Genomic DNA, 17,559 nt, shown 5'->3' on the forward strand with positions numbered 1-17,559 from the left:
CGATACTCGTTTATCGGTGAAAGGTGCAGACTATAAACGTTTGGTTATGGTTTTCAAGGTTTTCAATGTTAGTTAATGATTTATGACTGACTTGAGTGCTATCACATATTCGTAGTTAGGATGTTTCAACATATTACATATATGTGTTGGTTAGGCTATTTCGAATGCATTCTAAATATTTGTTAAAATGTTTGAATGAATATGGAATTATGTTTTGTACTTGCTATGATTATTGATTGCTAATACATGATCATTGTGGTGTGGAAGCTCCTATGTAGGAGGATTTGCTATAACATATGTTTTAACTGATTTATCACATGTATGTAATATGTGTAGACTAAGTGTTTGATAAAATGCCTGAATGAGAAAATGCTGGTTTAAATGTATGTAATGAGGGTGTTGAGATAGGATTCTCAATCCCCTTATCTATGGTTACAGTTTCTTTATGTAACCTACCTTACTACTATGTGATTAATGGATGAACTACCTATGTATTGTAACATATGTAGTATGTGTTATGTTGAAATGCTCAGATAAGATTTATATTCAGATTTGGTTGTCACATGCTGGCTTTGGTTGTTACATGTGAATATTAATGTTTGAAGTGTGATTGGGGCTACAATGTAGCCTAGGCAATTGGTAACAGTTTACGATCGGTGGCCGAATTGATTTAGCCACGACGGATACGTTCGACGAATCCGAGTTGTACGTCATTTGACAGCAGTGGTTAGGCCACGCGGAATGCTTATGCATTTTATGTCGATTAAGTCGACGTACGCTCGTACTAGTCGAGCTTGTCAAGTAACCCGATTGGCCCGATGTATGTTCACCATGTATGGACGCTACTGTTTGAATCTAAGGTACCAACTTACCAGTGTCAAACTCGTTTAACCTTGGTACCTTGATCCGCTAAGACTCATGAGCCAGGCATGGTGGTATGGGACACCGTGGTCATGCTGTCGGCCTATGCTGGGGTGATGAGCCTCCCCGTAATGACTAGTGAGCAACCTAAACTTATGAGCCAAATATGGTGGTGTATGAGACACTGTATTCGAGCTGTCGGCCTACGATCAGGTGATGAGCCCATAGTGACCTCGAGCATATACTAGAAACGACGTTGAGGTGACGATCCTTTCCGTAGTAAATTAGAGTTTAAACTAGGCCTACGCTGACGGTGATGAGCCTCTCCGTAGCGACTGAAAACCATCTATCGTATGTGACTACTAGGATTGATGACCTTAGATGGATCGATGTTTAGGTTATGATGTAAAGGGAGGTGCCTTAGCTTCCCAATCCTGCTATATGAATATGTCTAATTAAGAACTTAGCTAACACGACCATGCATCATATTGCACGGTGCTTTGGCGAGGAAGTGCACAGAGGAAGGGGTGCATGCCGCGACCATAAGAGGAAGATCGCAGAGGGAGTGCAGGCGAGGGCATGCATCATTAATACATATCATGTTTGCATTAACTAGAGTACTTAGAGATGCTTGATTGTATTGCTTTATCATTACTGCTTGATTGAATTGATAACATGTTAACCTTTGCCTTATATCTCAACTGAGTTGATCACTCACTCCCACGTTCTAGGACGGTGTTTTAAACACCAACCAAACTCTGTCTTAGCTGCAAGTGATGGCGATGCTTATGAGGCAGAGCCGGACTATTACGATGATGAGGAGTTCTCCTATATGCAACTCTTTGACGGGTCTATGTAGACCTGGAGTTGCGCTGACGAGGCTACAGGGTTTTGGATAGAGAACATTACACATTCTGATTTTATATATTTTGAATTAAACTTGTAATTATTTAACCTAGTGACATTCATACTCGGAGGGCTTGCTATTACTTTTACACAGTTTATATACATATCACAGTCTTCCGCTAGCATACTTTAATTGCCTCTGGAGTATGATATGCTGTTTTGGTATAATCTCATTCATGTTTAAGGCACTAATATGGACAACATTTAATCATTATTATCTATATTGCATAAGTGATGCGTTGGAACTCGGGAGTTGAGTCTATGCTTGACCCCCGATTTTTAGGGCGTTACAATGTAACATGGCATATAAATATCACTGTGGAACTCAAAGAAGTGTAAGTGCACTTGTTTGCCAATCAAGTGTTAGTATGTCAGTAAATTGGTTGAGCGCTTGAAAACTGAATATCGAAGACATGAAGACTTTGAGCATCATTGTGTGAAGAAACGGGTAAATTAAGGTGTCTAGGTGACCTTAACTTTAGACCCATTTACGTCTAAAACAACCTTAGCTTTTATATGATCCATTCCTAGATAGGAAAATATTTGCATAATCATCCCATATCCTTAGGATTTTAATTTGATCTTAATTAGATAGGCCATAGGGGTGCTAAGCTGCTGCAAAATAAACAACCCAAAATGACAGTTTTCGAGTTGATCTCAATCTGTCAATAGGACTCGTTATGATCGAGGATCTTCTCAATAACATTGAAGAAAGAATCCAACAACCAAACTGTACATTTTTGAATTTTTCTTGATCAGATTGAAGGCCAATTCGATCATATTGAAGGACATTCAATTGTATCGAAAGACCTTTGATCGTATTGAAGACTTCTTCAGTCATATCGATAGAGCCATTATACTAGCTATTTTATAGCCATTGCAAACTTTTCTCTATAAACTAGGCATTCGATCCTTAGATAAATTGATGGGTTTTTAGTGTGTTAGAAGCTTTTATGCTTGCAACTCTTTTCCAACCATTCTCAGCTTTAAACATAAGTGATCTAAGTCTTCTTACTTGTGATTTATCACTCTAATAAGGATTCCAACCTCTTTTATAAAGATGCACTTGGTTCATTCCATTTTTTTTTTAGAGATTACACGCCAAACTTTTAGGAAAACACTTGTCTAAATTTTCTAAAACACCCGGATACTTGAATCCTTGCGAGGAACCAACTAAAACCATTAGTTGTTGGAGATTCAAACCATATCCCATTACCTTAGAATCTTACACTACAAGAAATAGGGGTTTTAGCGATGAAACTTTTTTTCGTCACTAAAAATGACTTTTAGGACGAAAATAATTTTCGTCGCTAGAAGTTCACTTTTACCGACGAAACTGTAAATTCGTAGCTAACAGTCACTTTTACCGACGAAAATTTTTGTCGGTAAAAGTAATTTTCCCGCTATTGTGAAAATTCTCCCGCTAAGAGTTTTAGCGACGAAAATTTTCGTCGCTAAAGGGTGTTTTAAATTTTTGGAAAAACAAAAAAATTGAAAAGTTTCCTTTTAGCGAGGAAATTAATTTCGTAGCTAAAAGCCACCATTAGCGACGAAAAGTTTCGTCGCTAAAGGGTGTTTTTGAATTTTTGAATAAACAAAAAATCAAGATGTTTCCTTTAGCGACGAAAATTGTCGTCGCCAGAAGTGTTCTAATTTTATATTAGAAAATTTTCGCCCTGACTTTTACCGATGAACCAAAACCGTCGCCAATAATATTTTTAGTGACGAAAATTTTCATTACTAAAAGTGTTGTAAATTTTAACTTTGAAAATTTCGCCCTAACTTTTACCAATGAACCAAAACCGTCGGCAATAATATTTTTAGCAACGAAAATCTTCTTCGCCATAAGTGTTGTAATTTTATAGTAGAAAACTTTCGCCTGACTTTTACCGACGAACCAAAACTGTCGAAAAATTTCGCCCTGACTTTTAACGACGAACCAAAACTGTCGCCAATAGTATTTTTAGCGAGGAACACTCGTAAATTATATTTGAAAATTTTCGCCTGACTTTTACCGACGAGCCAAGACCGTCGCCAATAATATTTTTAGCGACGAAAATGTTCGTCGCCAACAGTGTTGTAATTTTCCCTTTCCCAAAGAATCACCAATAATATTTTAGAGATGAAAATATTCATTGCCAAAAGTATTGTACTATAAAATATTCACCCTGGCCTTTTTCGACGAACTCAAACCGTCGGCAATAATTTTTCCCCGGTAAAGGGTTTTTGAATTTTCCATAAAAAATATAGGAAATTTTCATGCTGTGGTGGAAAATTTGGCGGTAAGACTTTTTACCGATGAAAATTTTCATCGTGAAGTCTTTTTCCTAAATCTTTTTCCTGACGGCTGAAAACTGTCGGTAATAATGTAAAAATGTTTTAATTTTTAAAAATTTTTGTCGGCAAAAATGTGTGTGTTTGTGTGTGTGTGTGTGTGTGTGTGTGTGTGTATATAGTTTTTATATCATATGAGTGGAATTTTTTTAAAAAATATAATTAAAAGGTAATATTTAATTGATTTGTAATGTTACATGAAAAAGAATATTGAGAAGGAATAAAATTTTTAGAAAGTATGAGAAAAATTTTGAGAACAAAATTTTGCTTTTGAAGAAAAAAAAATCGGCATTTTAAAATTTCAGAGAAAAAATTAAAATAGGAGATTTTTTGAGAATTTAAAAATAAAAATTTAGAATTTGTATTATAATTTTTTTTGAAATATTTTATAATAAAAATTATATTTTGTTAAAAGAGAAAATATATACATTTTGAAAAAAAAAATGTTATTTTTAAATGGAAATTGAAATTTATCTGTGAAAAATAAAATTACTAAATTATTAGGCACATCCACTAATTGAACCTTTAATCATTTTTGGACAATCTAATCAGTTTAGATTGAAGAATAAATCACTTCAGATGTTTAAATCAAATTTCACTGAAATTGTGTGATCAATCTTGTATGCCTAAGATCTTTCTCATATGTAAACTGATTGAGGCGAGTAACTACTCAAATTGAGGGTATTGATCAGTAAAATAGAGTGAATGAATCAGACATGTAAAATGGGCCAAATATTCTGGTCAAAATTGTGACCCAACTTAGTGACCTCGTGAGAACCTAAGAATTGATGTAAGTTTTGTGGGCCCCATCATGATGTGTGTCAAACATCAACACCGTGGATTTGATGTGTCCCCTTTAGGTTATGAGATTCTCAAAAATCATCTATATACAAAACTCAAGTGGGCCATACCATCTAAAACTATGTGAAGACATCCTAAAAAATATAAAAGCACTTGGTGGGGCCCACATGAGTTTTGGATGCGACTGAAAATTGGTCTGACCCCTCATCCAAGTGGGACACACATAATGAGTGGGTTAGATATGTGAATCACATTTAGGTAGGCCCAAATTATGAATGTTTTAAGGAAACCCGATCTCCACTCTATTATGTGGTGTGGCCCACCTAAGTCATGGATTGACTTTAATTTTAAGCTCTTGGCCCACCCAAGTCATGGATTGACTTTCTCCATATCGTTCAACGCTTTTCTTGGATCATTTTAAGGTATTAACTGAAAAATGGGGCGGGTCGAAGGCTTAAGTGGACTATAAAGTGGGGATTGAATGTCCGCCATTAAAAATAATATTCGCGGAAGTTTTGGGTCAAGCTGATGTGAGAAATTTAATCTTGTGGAATTGACCATTGATTGACCTTTAACTAAAATTTCTATGATTATACTCTCGTAGATGTTTATTAATTGAGCCTTTTTCTTCCTTAACAGAATCCATTACTAGATTTTGTCTTTTTTATGTTCATTCGTCTGCTGCCAAGTAAAGGCTCTAAGTATTCGGTTTTTTCTTCCGTACAAATGGAACACCTTTTTAAATTTTTGAGATGAAAATGGCCTTAGAACATTTTTTATATGATTTCTTCTTCTTTTTTTTCCAACGAAAATGGCCTTGAACATTTTTTATACGATTTTTTTTTTTTTCAAATTTTTGAGATGAATAAGCAACTTAAGTAACTTATGATCCAAACGCCCCCAAAGTAACTTGCCCTCTACCAGTTATCCTCAGGCCTAAAGATCAACACCCATAAGAGCGTCTTCTTCATGTCTTCTAGCAGATCGGTGACCCATGCCAGGGCTGCCCAGCGCAGCCTGGGCTTTAACTTGGGCCCTCCCCCCTTCACCTATCTGGGAATCCCAATCTTTAAGGGTAGAACACGCAAACTCTACTTCTAGCACATCCTAGAGAAGATATCAACTAGACTTTCGGGTTGGAAAAGTCGTATTCTCTCTCAAGTAGGCAGGCTCACACTAATCAACCATGTCTTGACCATCATTCCAGTCCACACCATGACAGCAACTGAAATTCCTTTGGCCATTCTTGGGGATCTTCAGAAAGCGCTTGCTGATTTCTTCTGGGGCTGGGAGGGGTCTCGCAAACGTTGCCACTAGGTTAATTGGAAAGCTATTTCTTCCTTGAAGTCCAAAGGTGGGCTGGGTGTGAAAATTTTGAGAAGCGTCTTACAGGCCTTCAAATCTAAGATGGCTTGGACTATCTTGTGCAGGAGATCGAGTAACTATTGAGCTGAATTTATGAGCAGAAAATACCATGCTAATTTGGCTGAGTAAGGGGATGTTAGTAGGTCATCAACGGCTTCCCCTCTTTGGAAGAAAATTTGCCAGTTATTTCCTTTCATTGCAGCCCATTCTCGCCAGGTAATTGGGAGAGGCGACTGCATTTCTGGAATGACGAGTGGTCAGGGCTAGGCCCACTCAAGGAGTGGACTTTGTGGCCCCCTCCTTTGCATCAGCAGCTAGTTCATGATTGGCTTGGTCCAAATGGATGGCTGGATCCTTCAGCGGCCAGGAAATTCCTCCCTCAATTAGTTCTAGACCACATCTCGGAAGAGGGTCTATGCACTTCCTCCATGCTCAACCGACAGGTTTGGATCTTATCCAGCTTTGGCGAGTTCAACATCAAATCAGCAGTGGAGTTCCTCTCTCAGCATGGTGGGATGAGCGTGGCCTGGTCTAAGTGGGTTTAGCACCCATATCTTCCTCCTAAAATCTTATTGCTCTCCTAGAGAATCATCATAAAGGTGATTCCTGTGGATGATAGATTGCAGGCCAAAGGTATCCCCCTACCCTCCAAGTGTGTCCGTTGCCCCTCTCCTCAGGCTTCGTGTGCAGAATCGATTGATCATGTGTTCTCCTCTGGTGTTCTTGCTGCTAAGGTGTGGGGATTTTTTAGGTCATGTTTTGGCATCCCATCTCGCCTACGGTGCTCTACCTTTGAGCGTGCCACCTCCTAGTGGGATACGACATCTGGGTCCGATCGGCTACTCTCCCTTAGGGGCATGGCCCCATCCCTCATTTTTTGGGGAAATTTGGCTGGCTAGAAACGCCTCTCTCATGGATGGGACAGTGGTCTCACCTCAGCGGGTTATTTCCATGGTGTCCCACTGGATCCAAAGGCTCGCGATCTTCCTCCCCCTCCCGCCCGTGGTTCGCCGCTCCTCTAATTTTTCCATGGAATGCTTGGGCCTCATCGGGAAGGCTGCTTTCCCGAAGCAGGTCTGTTTGGTCAAATGGGTCGGTCCTCACCCTAGGTGGATCAAAGTTAATGTGGATGGATCTGCCTTGGGCAATCCAGGCAGCTTGGGAGGTGGCGGGGTTGATAGAGGTTACGACGGGGCTTTCATCTTCACCTTCTCATCGGGTTATGGCTTCAGCTCAAATGGTTAGGCCGAAGCAAAGGCGATTTGGGAAGGGCTATATTCTTGTAAGGACCTGGGCTTTAGAAAGGTGGAGTTGGTCAGCGACTCTAGAGTGATGGTGGATGCCATGAACAATCAAAGCCCCCCTTCTTGGGCCCTGTGGTACTGATGGGTTAGAATTAAGGCTCTCAAGGCCATCATGGATATCTCTATCTCCTACTCCCCTAGAGAAGCTAATCAGATTGCTGATGGGCTTGCTAGGGGGGGTAGTAGCAGTCAAACCCAATGAGTCTTCCAAACCACGTCTGATCTTCCCCTAGTTATCAGAGGCCTTCTCTTCTTGGGTAAAGTAGGATTAGGCTATTTGTGCGAGATGTAATGGGCTTTTGTTGCCTCCACTTCATTTGTGGGCTTGCTTCTCCTTTTTTGCTGGCAGGCCCATCCATACAATGTACAACTCTTTTGAATATATATATATATATATATATATATATATATATATGATGGTTTCCTTAAAAATTTTAAAAAAATTCCATCAACACGGGTGAGTACATGTAAGTCTTTGTATAGGACTATTACCGACATGGGTGCGTACGTGGTCCACTGACATGGGTGAGTACGTGTAGGTTATTATATAAGATGATAGGTTTGTAGTGAACCTATTTAAAATCATTGTAAAAGTTAGAGGTAAACCTATTGAAAACCTTAAAAAAAGTAAAATTCAGTACACTTGAGGAGAATGTGTTCGCTAGGAGTAGAGTAGGCAATTAGCTGGACCACTGTACATCGTTGTGTTTTGTGATAGTTGATGTTTGCAATTTTATTATGTTTATGATTGGATTTGTTTAATTCATACATATGCATGAATAGATTGCATGCTAAGCACTTGATTGAGTACACACACAATCAATATTGCTATCTCATCCACATAAACTAGTTGCTCAATTTGTATATCTTTTGTGGTCTATGCAATTGAATCCACTTGCCTTGGAAGCATAAGTGTTAATTATTTTTGATTGACATATAATTTTTAAGTGGTCCTATTCACACCCTCCTATGACTTAGCCATAATTCTAAGCTCCATAACCTTCTGCATTGTGTGTTATCATGTTAGACAACTAACAAAATTTTAATTAGAATCAGAGCTAGTGACTCTTTAAGGACTTAATTGTATAAAGTAATATCCATGAGATCTTTAGAATGATGTCTACCCATGAAGGAAGTGTCATCTCTCGTCCATCATACTTTGATGGGTCTAATTACACCTATGTATCTTAACATCCATTGATCTTATGATTTGGGCTATTGTTGAACATGGATGGAATATGCCCATAAAATAAGTTGTGTTTGACAATAGAACCATCAACACTCTCAAAGATAAATTAATCTAAATGGGGTGTTGATGAGTTCTCTTTGGTTGTAATTTCTGTTGTGATGGGTGTCTGGCATCTGAATTGTTCTGTGTTGCTATATCTTTTCCCATGTATGCTCCCATAGTGGGGTTGTTGCAGGTGTTTCAGTTGTTTGGTATCAGGCCCGATTGGGTCATTGTGATCTGGTGTGTTTAGCTTGCCCTTCTACTAATCTTCGATACAAATTTAGGGCCTTCAGGTTGCTGGATTGGTGTTATTCTTCCTGCTGGAGATCCTAGAGTAGGTCAAGCATATTGCCCCTTGATTGTGACAGGGTCTCTTCAGCTTCTTGAGGGTGGATTTCTTCATCTTTCGAAGAGCAGGGTGGATTTCTTGATCTTTTATAATGCAAGGATAGGTATCCTCTATTGGTTGGTGTATTAGTCCTGAATCTTGGTCTGCTTTAGGCTGTTTTATCTTCTTTTACTATTTTCTGTTTGCTAGTTAGGTGATATGATAGATGAGGCTTGGAGTTTTTTGTGGGGCCCATCCGAAAGTCAGGATGTACATCCTCTGCTCATTCAATGAAATTATAGGGGCATGTCCCTAAAAAAACAAAAGAGAGAGAGAGAGAGAGAGAGAGAGAGATATAGTTATGATGCTAAAGCTCTTAATTCAGCTTATTGTACAGTTTCTTTTGATGAATTTAAATGTATCTTTGCATATGAAATGGGAAAGGAAATGCGAGACATATTAAAAACCACCTACGAGGGAACTAGCATAGTAAAACGTTCCTATCTTCGTCTCTTGACCACACAATTTGAAAATGTAAAAAATGAAAGAGAGAATTTTATAGTAAATTGAATGATATTTGTAACTCCATGTGGGGTTTAAGAGAAGATTTAAAAGGGCTGTATATATAGGAATTTTTTTTATAGGTTTACTCTCAAGATAACCTCAATAGAAGAGTGTCTAGATATATAATGTGATGAAAATAGAAGAACTTATAGGTTCCCTACAAACATATGAACTAACTTTAAGACCCCCTTTAGAAAAAAGAAACTCATTGTATTGAAAAATTTACATAGGCACAGGAATATGAAAATTAAATATGCAGATGACAATGATGATGAGAAAGATGAAGATGGGAAAATTACTAAAAAATTTAAAAATTTTCACAAGATAAGTACAGGGAAGAATTGTGATAAAAATGGAAAATCTCTTGAACCTAAGTATATAGGTAAATGTGAGATGATATAGAGGAGTCCAATTCAGATTGTGAGGACTCCCATAGCAATGAAGAGCTCAACTATTAGAGTTTTGATGGCCGCAACTTGTTCCTAGAGATTTGAAAGAAGATACTACGTCAAAACAATGAAAAAATGACATAAAAATGTTTAATTTTACTATGGACCTCGCTCGTCACAAAAAAAATAAAAAATCTTAGTTTCACAATGAATCTTCTGTTGAAAAAATTTACGACGTACTATGTCCATCGCAAAAAGAAGATGTTTGTCACTAATTGTCTCAGGTGGGTTTTTTATGATAGACAATCCGTCGCAAATTGTTATTTTGCAACGGATTATCCGTTGCAAAATTTTCAACGGATCATATCCGTTAGAAAATTAGTTTTTTTTACGAACTAATTCCATCGAAAAATTACACCCAACCTTCAGCATTTTAACATTCAACAATAGAAATTTCATCATTATGCGACAGATCATGGTCCATTACAAATCTTGCCAAAATTCTAAGGGGTTGTTTGGCACCTTGGATTGGAGGGGATTGGAGGGGATTACAGGGGGTTTCAAATCCCCTTGGTTGTTTGGCAGCATAGAGCAAAAGGGGATTGCCAATCCAGGGGGTGCCAATCCCCTCTTTGAGGGGGTTTGTAATCCAAGGTGAGAACTTGGATTACACCTAAAATCATTTCAATAGTTGTAGGAATAAATGTATGTCATTACACTATCATTTTACTGGGCACATGGCTCACTAATGATGATCAGCACCGTCCAAACATTGTTCATGTAGATCAACACCATCCAAATATTGTCCAGCACTGTCCAAACATTGTTCATATTAATCAACAATTAAAAATCATTGGTTAGTCACTCAAACATGATCTTGTACTTGCGGTTCATCTAAGACTTAGAATTTCATCATTTTTAGGCAGAATATATATTTTAGCGGGCTTATCACAACCACAGTGTCAAAAATTATATATTTCACTAATTGGGGATATTAAAGTTGATTTAGTAATTAAATTCAAACCCCAATAAACATACCATATATAAGTATTTTTGAATTAAAGTTGACTCACACTCCTGAGTGCCAAACACACGGAGAGGATTGTCAATCCAGGGGGTTTTCAATCCTGGGGGTTGCGAATCAAGGGGGTTCCAAGTCCACGCTCCCAAACAGGCCCTAAAATTTTCCCAAACCTTATCATCATTATTATTATTTATTGAATTTGATGGAAATTTGTACTCTCTTTTAATCAAAGAAATGATTTTTAACAGAATTAGTTACTTTTGCCCCAAACTTTAATATGATTTTTTTAATGAATTAATTGAATGCATCTTTTATTTTTGAATCAATTGAGTGGAATTTATGTTTAATTTTGCATGAAAAACAATTTTATTAATGCTTGGAAATATTACATGAAAAATACCTTAAGTTGTAGTTTTTGAAAAAAAAAAAAATGAGATTCTAAAAAAGGAAGTAAATTAAAAAATAAATATAAAATAAATCAAAATTTGGACAAAATTGTCATCTTGAAAAAAATAACTTGATAAGGCAAGCAACTAGAGAAAGATTGAACATCTTTGGTTTTGTAATATAGGTCCACTGATCTCTAGACCTTATAGATTTGTTGAATCCTACAAGCATCCTATGAGTAGCACATTATTAATCACAAATTTGAATGCATGTACTACTTCCTACAACTTCTAAAACTATGATGAAGTCGTGGAAAGTGTTGGTCGCTCAGATTATTTTTTATGGTGTGGGTGTGTCAGAATCGATACAATGATTTGATCTAAACTGACTAACTTTGACCCCAAGTGCTAAAATAAGCAGATACATCTAATATGAACGTATATGACTGGATTATGTGAAAACTGATCGCTTACTCGGCTACTTGCAGAAGTTTATAATGATCATGCAATAATCGGAAAGCGGGGTTCTTCCTCCGTAGATGAGCTACTTTGTGCCTTCCACAAGAAAGGATTTTTAAAATACCAATGCAAATCAAACAAAAGGAAAAAAAACTCACAATCGGTTACTAGGAGCAACTGCAAGAAGGCGTTTATTGAAAGAACTGCTTCATATTGGATAAAGAACAAATGCACTGTATGAGCGTAGAATTGGATTACAACTAAAGATTATGGCTAATAATTACTGTTAGTCATATGATAAGCTGAGATAAAAGATAAATTGATAGATTTAATTGAGTTGTTTGTTGTTTGTATTGGTTGGGAGTAAGACCCATTCTCTGTCACATTCCTTCACTATTTATATATTTTTGTTATAGCTTATTCTTTGAGATCCTTCTTCCATTACTGCAACCATTACAGTAATCGAATAGCCTTTTTCTAGATCATTCTTTAAGTACATTTTTCTTTACAATGGTTCCACTTCTGTCGACCAAGGCTTTGTTGCCCTTGATCACCTTTTACATATTAAACAATTCGATCATGTTTCTTGTATATCAATCATTACATTCCATTGGCCATCCATTAATGTGTAGAACTAGATTTACACTAGCTCTAATCCTGCAAAAAGCGCTCCAAATCGTTGAAGATCTTTTTATCCACTTCCTATTTGTCATGCAATCCCACATGTGGCACTCTTCTTGGCTTTCTTAGAATAGCCAGAAATAGAGTACAACAAGCGGTACATTAATGATAAAAACATTGACATGTATGGGGTCATGGGAAAATTGAATTTCCAAATACCATGTGCAAATGGACTTTTAAAATACATTTAGAAAGGAAATAACCAAGAACCAAGCATGCAAAGTCTATGTCTAGTCCTTGGACCACTGATTGGGGGAAATGCTTTACATGTCAGCCAGAGATAGATTTCCACCAGCTAGGCAGCCCTCTGTTTTGTCTCTCTTCCATGTAGTGTGGGAAAACGAAGCTTACATTACTCAATCCAATCCATGCATCCTTGATTTATCAATGATGTGATTAGTACAACAACATATGCTTATTTTTTAGTAACATAGCTTAATCGAAGGGGATCCCACGAAATTATTATTATTATTATTTTGCCTCCATCAAACGTGATCGGAGTATTAGTAGTCTTTAGATGGGTAGAAACCACTGATGGTGAATCCTCCATCGACAGCTATGACTTGGCCATTTATGTACGATGCAACGGGTAAGCAAAGGAATGCCACCAAAGATGAAACCTCCTTTGGCTCTGCAAAGCGTCGAAGGGGAGTTCGGGGAATCATTTCGTCCACCAACTCCTTGTTTGCCAGAAGCTGTGTAAGGGGCAAAAAAACAGAAAATCAGAACACGTGTCACAATTATTACTTTTAATTATTGAATTCCCATTGGGTGGTCTAGCCATTTGATTTTACAGAGGAATGGATGCGTGTTTTCTGGCTATATGAAAAAGGATAGCTTGCACCTAATGCAAAATGCACTCTCAGTTTTCATCAAATGGCGCACCTTTCAAAATCTACTGGGGCACAATGAGTATTGTGTGCTCACCAAACGCAACCTTGGGGATTCAAATCCATAGTGATGTCTTTGGCTCTCAGGCCATGGACTCTCTTATTCGTAATTGAATAGAATACTAGAGGAGAATTTTACATCTTCTATCAAAGGAGTCTTTGTTACCCAAGGTGCAACACAATTAGTCCGTATGTTGTCTTTTGCCCACTCACATGCCAAATTCTTTGTGAGCTGATTCAATGCTCCTAGTAAAAACAACATAGAAATTAGAAATTATGAGCATCATAGGTCATTAATGATTGTATCTAGGAACACTGTAAATATAAGTAGTTGTACATGTGCATGTATAAGGAAGCCCTTCTACACACCACCACATGCTAACATGTCCTCCAAGTGAGAGAACCAAGCTGGCCATCAAGTGGGTACAAGTGTACTTGCCCACACATGTGGCCACTGATTAGATGTGCCACAGTTATATATATATATATATATATATATATATATATATATATATAAACTATGCCTTGTATTCCATAAGCAAAAAAAGGCTTCATAGTGTAGGAGCTTCGGGCAGCCCTAGGGCCAAAAAAACAGGGCCGCCTATCGTAGGGGTTGTCACCGACGACCACCAAGCAGACAAACACAAAAAAACTTTACATCTTCACGCGGGTATCTCTAACAACACCTAACTCGACCTTATCTAAAAACAGAAGGCCACGAATGCGGGGAGGGAGATCCTGAAAATGAGAAGTCACAAGAGACACCTGAGCCCCGCTAGCCTCCCTAGCCATGTCGTGAGCCAGGCCATTCCCTTCCCTGGGAATAACTGAGAAGACAAGTGAAGCTGTCTGGCCCAAGCTCTTGATCCTAGAGACCCAAGGCTTCCATTTCCAAGGGGTGGTGGAAGCCCCAGACAACAGGCACGCCGCAACCATGGAATCAGTTTCAACAACAATTCTAGAAAACCCTCTTTCCAGACAGAGGACAATACCATCATAAATAGCCTGAAGCTCCACTCTGTTGTTCAAACCAACCCCATAAGCAGACAAGAAAGCAATGACAAAGTTGCCATCATCCCTTCTGCAAATTCCGCCACCTCCAGAAAAGCCTGGAGCGTCGATCCATCCACATTCAGTTTCACTCATCCCGTAGCCGGCTTTGCCCAACAAACCCTTTGCATGGAGTGAACCTGCGTGGGGTGGGACCGGTTAACCAAGCTTGCCACGCCCAATCGCTTGAAGCAATCCAGATGATCCTCCAACATGCGCGTAGCCCACCATTTTATCCTAGCGATGTCTTGGTTAGGAGACATAGGGTGATTATCCTTCCTCACCCCGTTTCTTGTACGCCATAACTCCCAGAAAATGAGGATTGGGATGACTCTCCTGATGGGGGCTACCGCCAAATCCTGAGCCGCTGCATTTTTCCATTACACTAGCCTGTCTTCTACCAAAAGATGTGGAGGAGAGAAACCCCACAAAGCGCTGCAAAGTGGGGCTAGACCTGTGTAGCAATCTGCCCAAGGAGGAACAGGTGCTGGTTGGATTCCTAATTTGGTTTAGAAATGTTCGCATCAGTATAACAAGAGAAAATAGACGCTAAATGAATGCCTTTTGTCTGCACCCTTTCATCAATGGGAATCGCCCCCTGCAACAATTTCCAAAGAAACAGGGACATCTTTGGAGGCAAGTTATTGATCCAGATCCAATTGACCCACCATCTACCTGGAGACGGGTGGCGTAAGAGTTTTCATGCTGATCTCGTCGAAAATGAGCTAGAGGGATCGTGTGGCCAGAACACCTCAGGTATTTTATCAGAGGTAGCAAAACCTCTCTGGAATATGAAGTTAAGAGTATCCTGGGACAGGTATAAAGAGAAAGAGGAGGGAGGCAGGGGACCAAAAGGCCCGATGAAGTCTCTGACCTGAAGGGATTGAAGGGAGTTCAGGATGGGGCTGACGGCTAATTGCTGGAGAGGGCTGAGGCCAATCTAGTTTACGGTCCATAAATTCAACACACCTGATCCCACCTGCCACTGGACATTGCTAGCGATAGTCGGAAGAAAATTTTTGATTTCTTTCCAATAAGGAGATGCGTGATTGGACATACTAACCACATTCGCATCCTCCAGATCACCCCGATGCTTGGCTCGCATGTAGGCCACCCAAGGGCCCTCCTTATCCCCATACTTCACATTCTAGGCCATCTTCATATTAAGAGCTGACATCACATCTTTCAACTTTTTAACACCTAGGCCACCTTCATCAATTGGCCTTGCAATCTTGCTCCATGCAATCTAATGGCATTTCTTTTTTCCTTCAGCCCAACCCCAAAAAAATTGAGCAAAAATGCGCTCCATATTACTTACAACCTGAGTTGGCGTCTTCATGGCTACCATGGTGTGGAGGGGTATGCTTCCCAACACATGCTTGATGAGAGTTAGCTTACTAGCTTAGGATAATAACCTAGCATTCCACCCACTAATCTTGCTAATTATTTTGTCCATGAGCATCTGAAACATAGCCGAGGTAATTCTGCCCTTGTAAAGAGGAACTCCAAGGTATAGAAGACCCTATCTGGCTTTAGAAAAGCCCAGAATCTACTCTGTACTCCTAATCCTAGCTATAGATAAATCCTTGGAACAGACGAAGCAACTCTTGGCGTTGTTAATCCTATGGCCAGAGACTTTTTGAAAGGAGCTTAAAAATTCCTCTACAACATTCAGCGAATCCCGACTGCCATTCACAAATAGCAGTGTATCATCTGCGAACAACAGATGAGAGATGAGGGGGCATCCTCTCTGAAGGCTGTACCAACCTCTAATTATGAGCTGCTTGAAAGATCTGGAAAATGCTTCCTCTGAGAGGATGAACAACCCAGGGGAGAGAGGGTCCCCCTGGCGTAAACCTCTAAAGGATTTGAAGAAGCCCACCGCCTCCCCGTTGATAAGAACCGAGAACCAACTGTTACCCCAACAGGCTTCCATTAGTGCAACCCATCTGTCATTGAACCTAAAGCGAGCAAAACCTGTTTAAGGAAGTTCCAATCAATCCTGTCATAAGCTTTTTCCAAATCAAGTTTAAGAATGATATTCCCACCCCTAGTTTTCCTGTCGAGATTTCTCATTGCCTCTAGGGCCATCGCAATATTATCAGTGATAGATCTTCCTTTAACGAAAGCCCCTTGCTCAGCCGTAAAGCCAGGATTTTGGAGAAGATTTTGTAGATCACATTGCACAAGCTAATTGGACGGTAATCAGCAAATTTAGAGGCTACTGAGGACTTTGGAATGAGACATATCATGGATGCAGTGAAGGCTCTAGGGATCGCTTCTCCTGAAAACAGCGAGCACGTGGCTTTATGGATATCTTCTCCCACCATCGGCCAACACGCAATGAAAAAAGAAGAGGAAAACCCAGTAGGGCCTGGGGCGCCGTCTTTAGGGATGTCGAAAGCTGTAGTCTGAATTTCCTGAAATGAAGGAGTAGCAAGCAAGTCATCCTTATCTTCCAAGGAGAGGATCTGAGGGATGGCAGCGAGAAAAGTGCTGGGATCAGCAGTAGGCTCCACCTGAAACAACCTTCAAAATGATGAACCGCAGCATCCTTGATCTGGGCTTGGCCTGTGAACGAAGTTCCACTGTCATCCTTAATCGAGCTGATCGTACTCCGCCTAACATGCTCACAAGATGAAGCATGGAAGTGCTTTGTATTCCTGTCCCCTTCATCCAACCAAGAATTCCTATCTTTTTGTTTCCAGAAGATTTCCTCCATCAGTTCGAGATGGGTCAACTTTCGCTTGGCAGTTAGACTTTCTTGAAACGAATCCTCAGCTCCAGAATTCTACAGTCTACTCTCCAACTGATCGAGATCTGCCTCAGCTACCTTGATCTGACGGAAGATATTTCCAAAAACCTCTTTATTCCATACTTTCAGTAATTGCTTAGTCTTTTTCAGCTTCAGCTGCACATTTATCATGGGGTGAATGGAGCACAATCCCACCCAAGCCTTTTTAACTACCATTTGGAATGACTCGTG

At 39.3% G+C, this 17,559-nt stretch overlaps 1 protein-coding gene across 2 annotated transcripts in view; it reads right to left on the bottom strand.

The window, feature by feature from the left end:
• Positions 1-12,727: 12,727 nt before the first annotated feature.
• Positions 12,728-17,559, bottom strand: part of LOC131242941 (tropinone reductase homolog At5g06060-like) — a 57,513-nt gene continuing 52,681 nt past the window's right edge. Inside the window, exons 4-5 of one of the 2 annotated variants that reach the window (XM_058241939.1) lie at positions 13,690-13,769; positions 12,728-13,328 (exon numbers count right to left, since the gene is read on the bottom strand). In XM_058241939.1, coding sequence (XP_058097922.1) covers positions 13,137-13,328; positions 13,690-13,769 — 272 coding nt within the window. In that variant the 3' untranslated portion in view covers positions 12,728-13,136. Of the gene's footprint in view, positions 13,329-13,662; positions 13,770-17,559 lie in introns of both variants that reach the window. The other variant, XM_058241931.1, reaches the window with a different exon arrangement.

This window comes from Magnolia sinica, chromosome 1, assembly GCF_029962835.1.
Source record: "Magnolia sinica isolate HGM2019 chromosome 1, MsV1, whole genome shotgun sequence".
In the NCBI taxonomy this organism is placed as follows: Eukaryota; Viridiplantae; Streptophyta; class Magnoliopsida; order Magnoliales; family Magnoliaceae; genus Magnolia; species Magnolia sinica.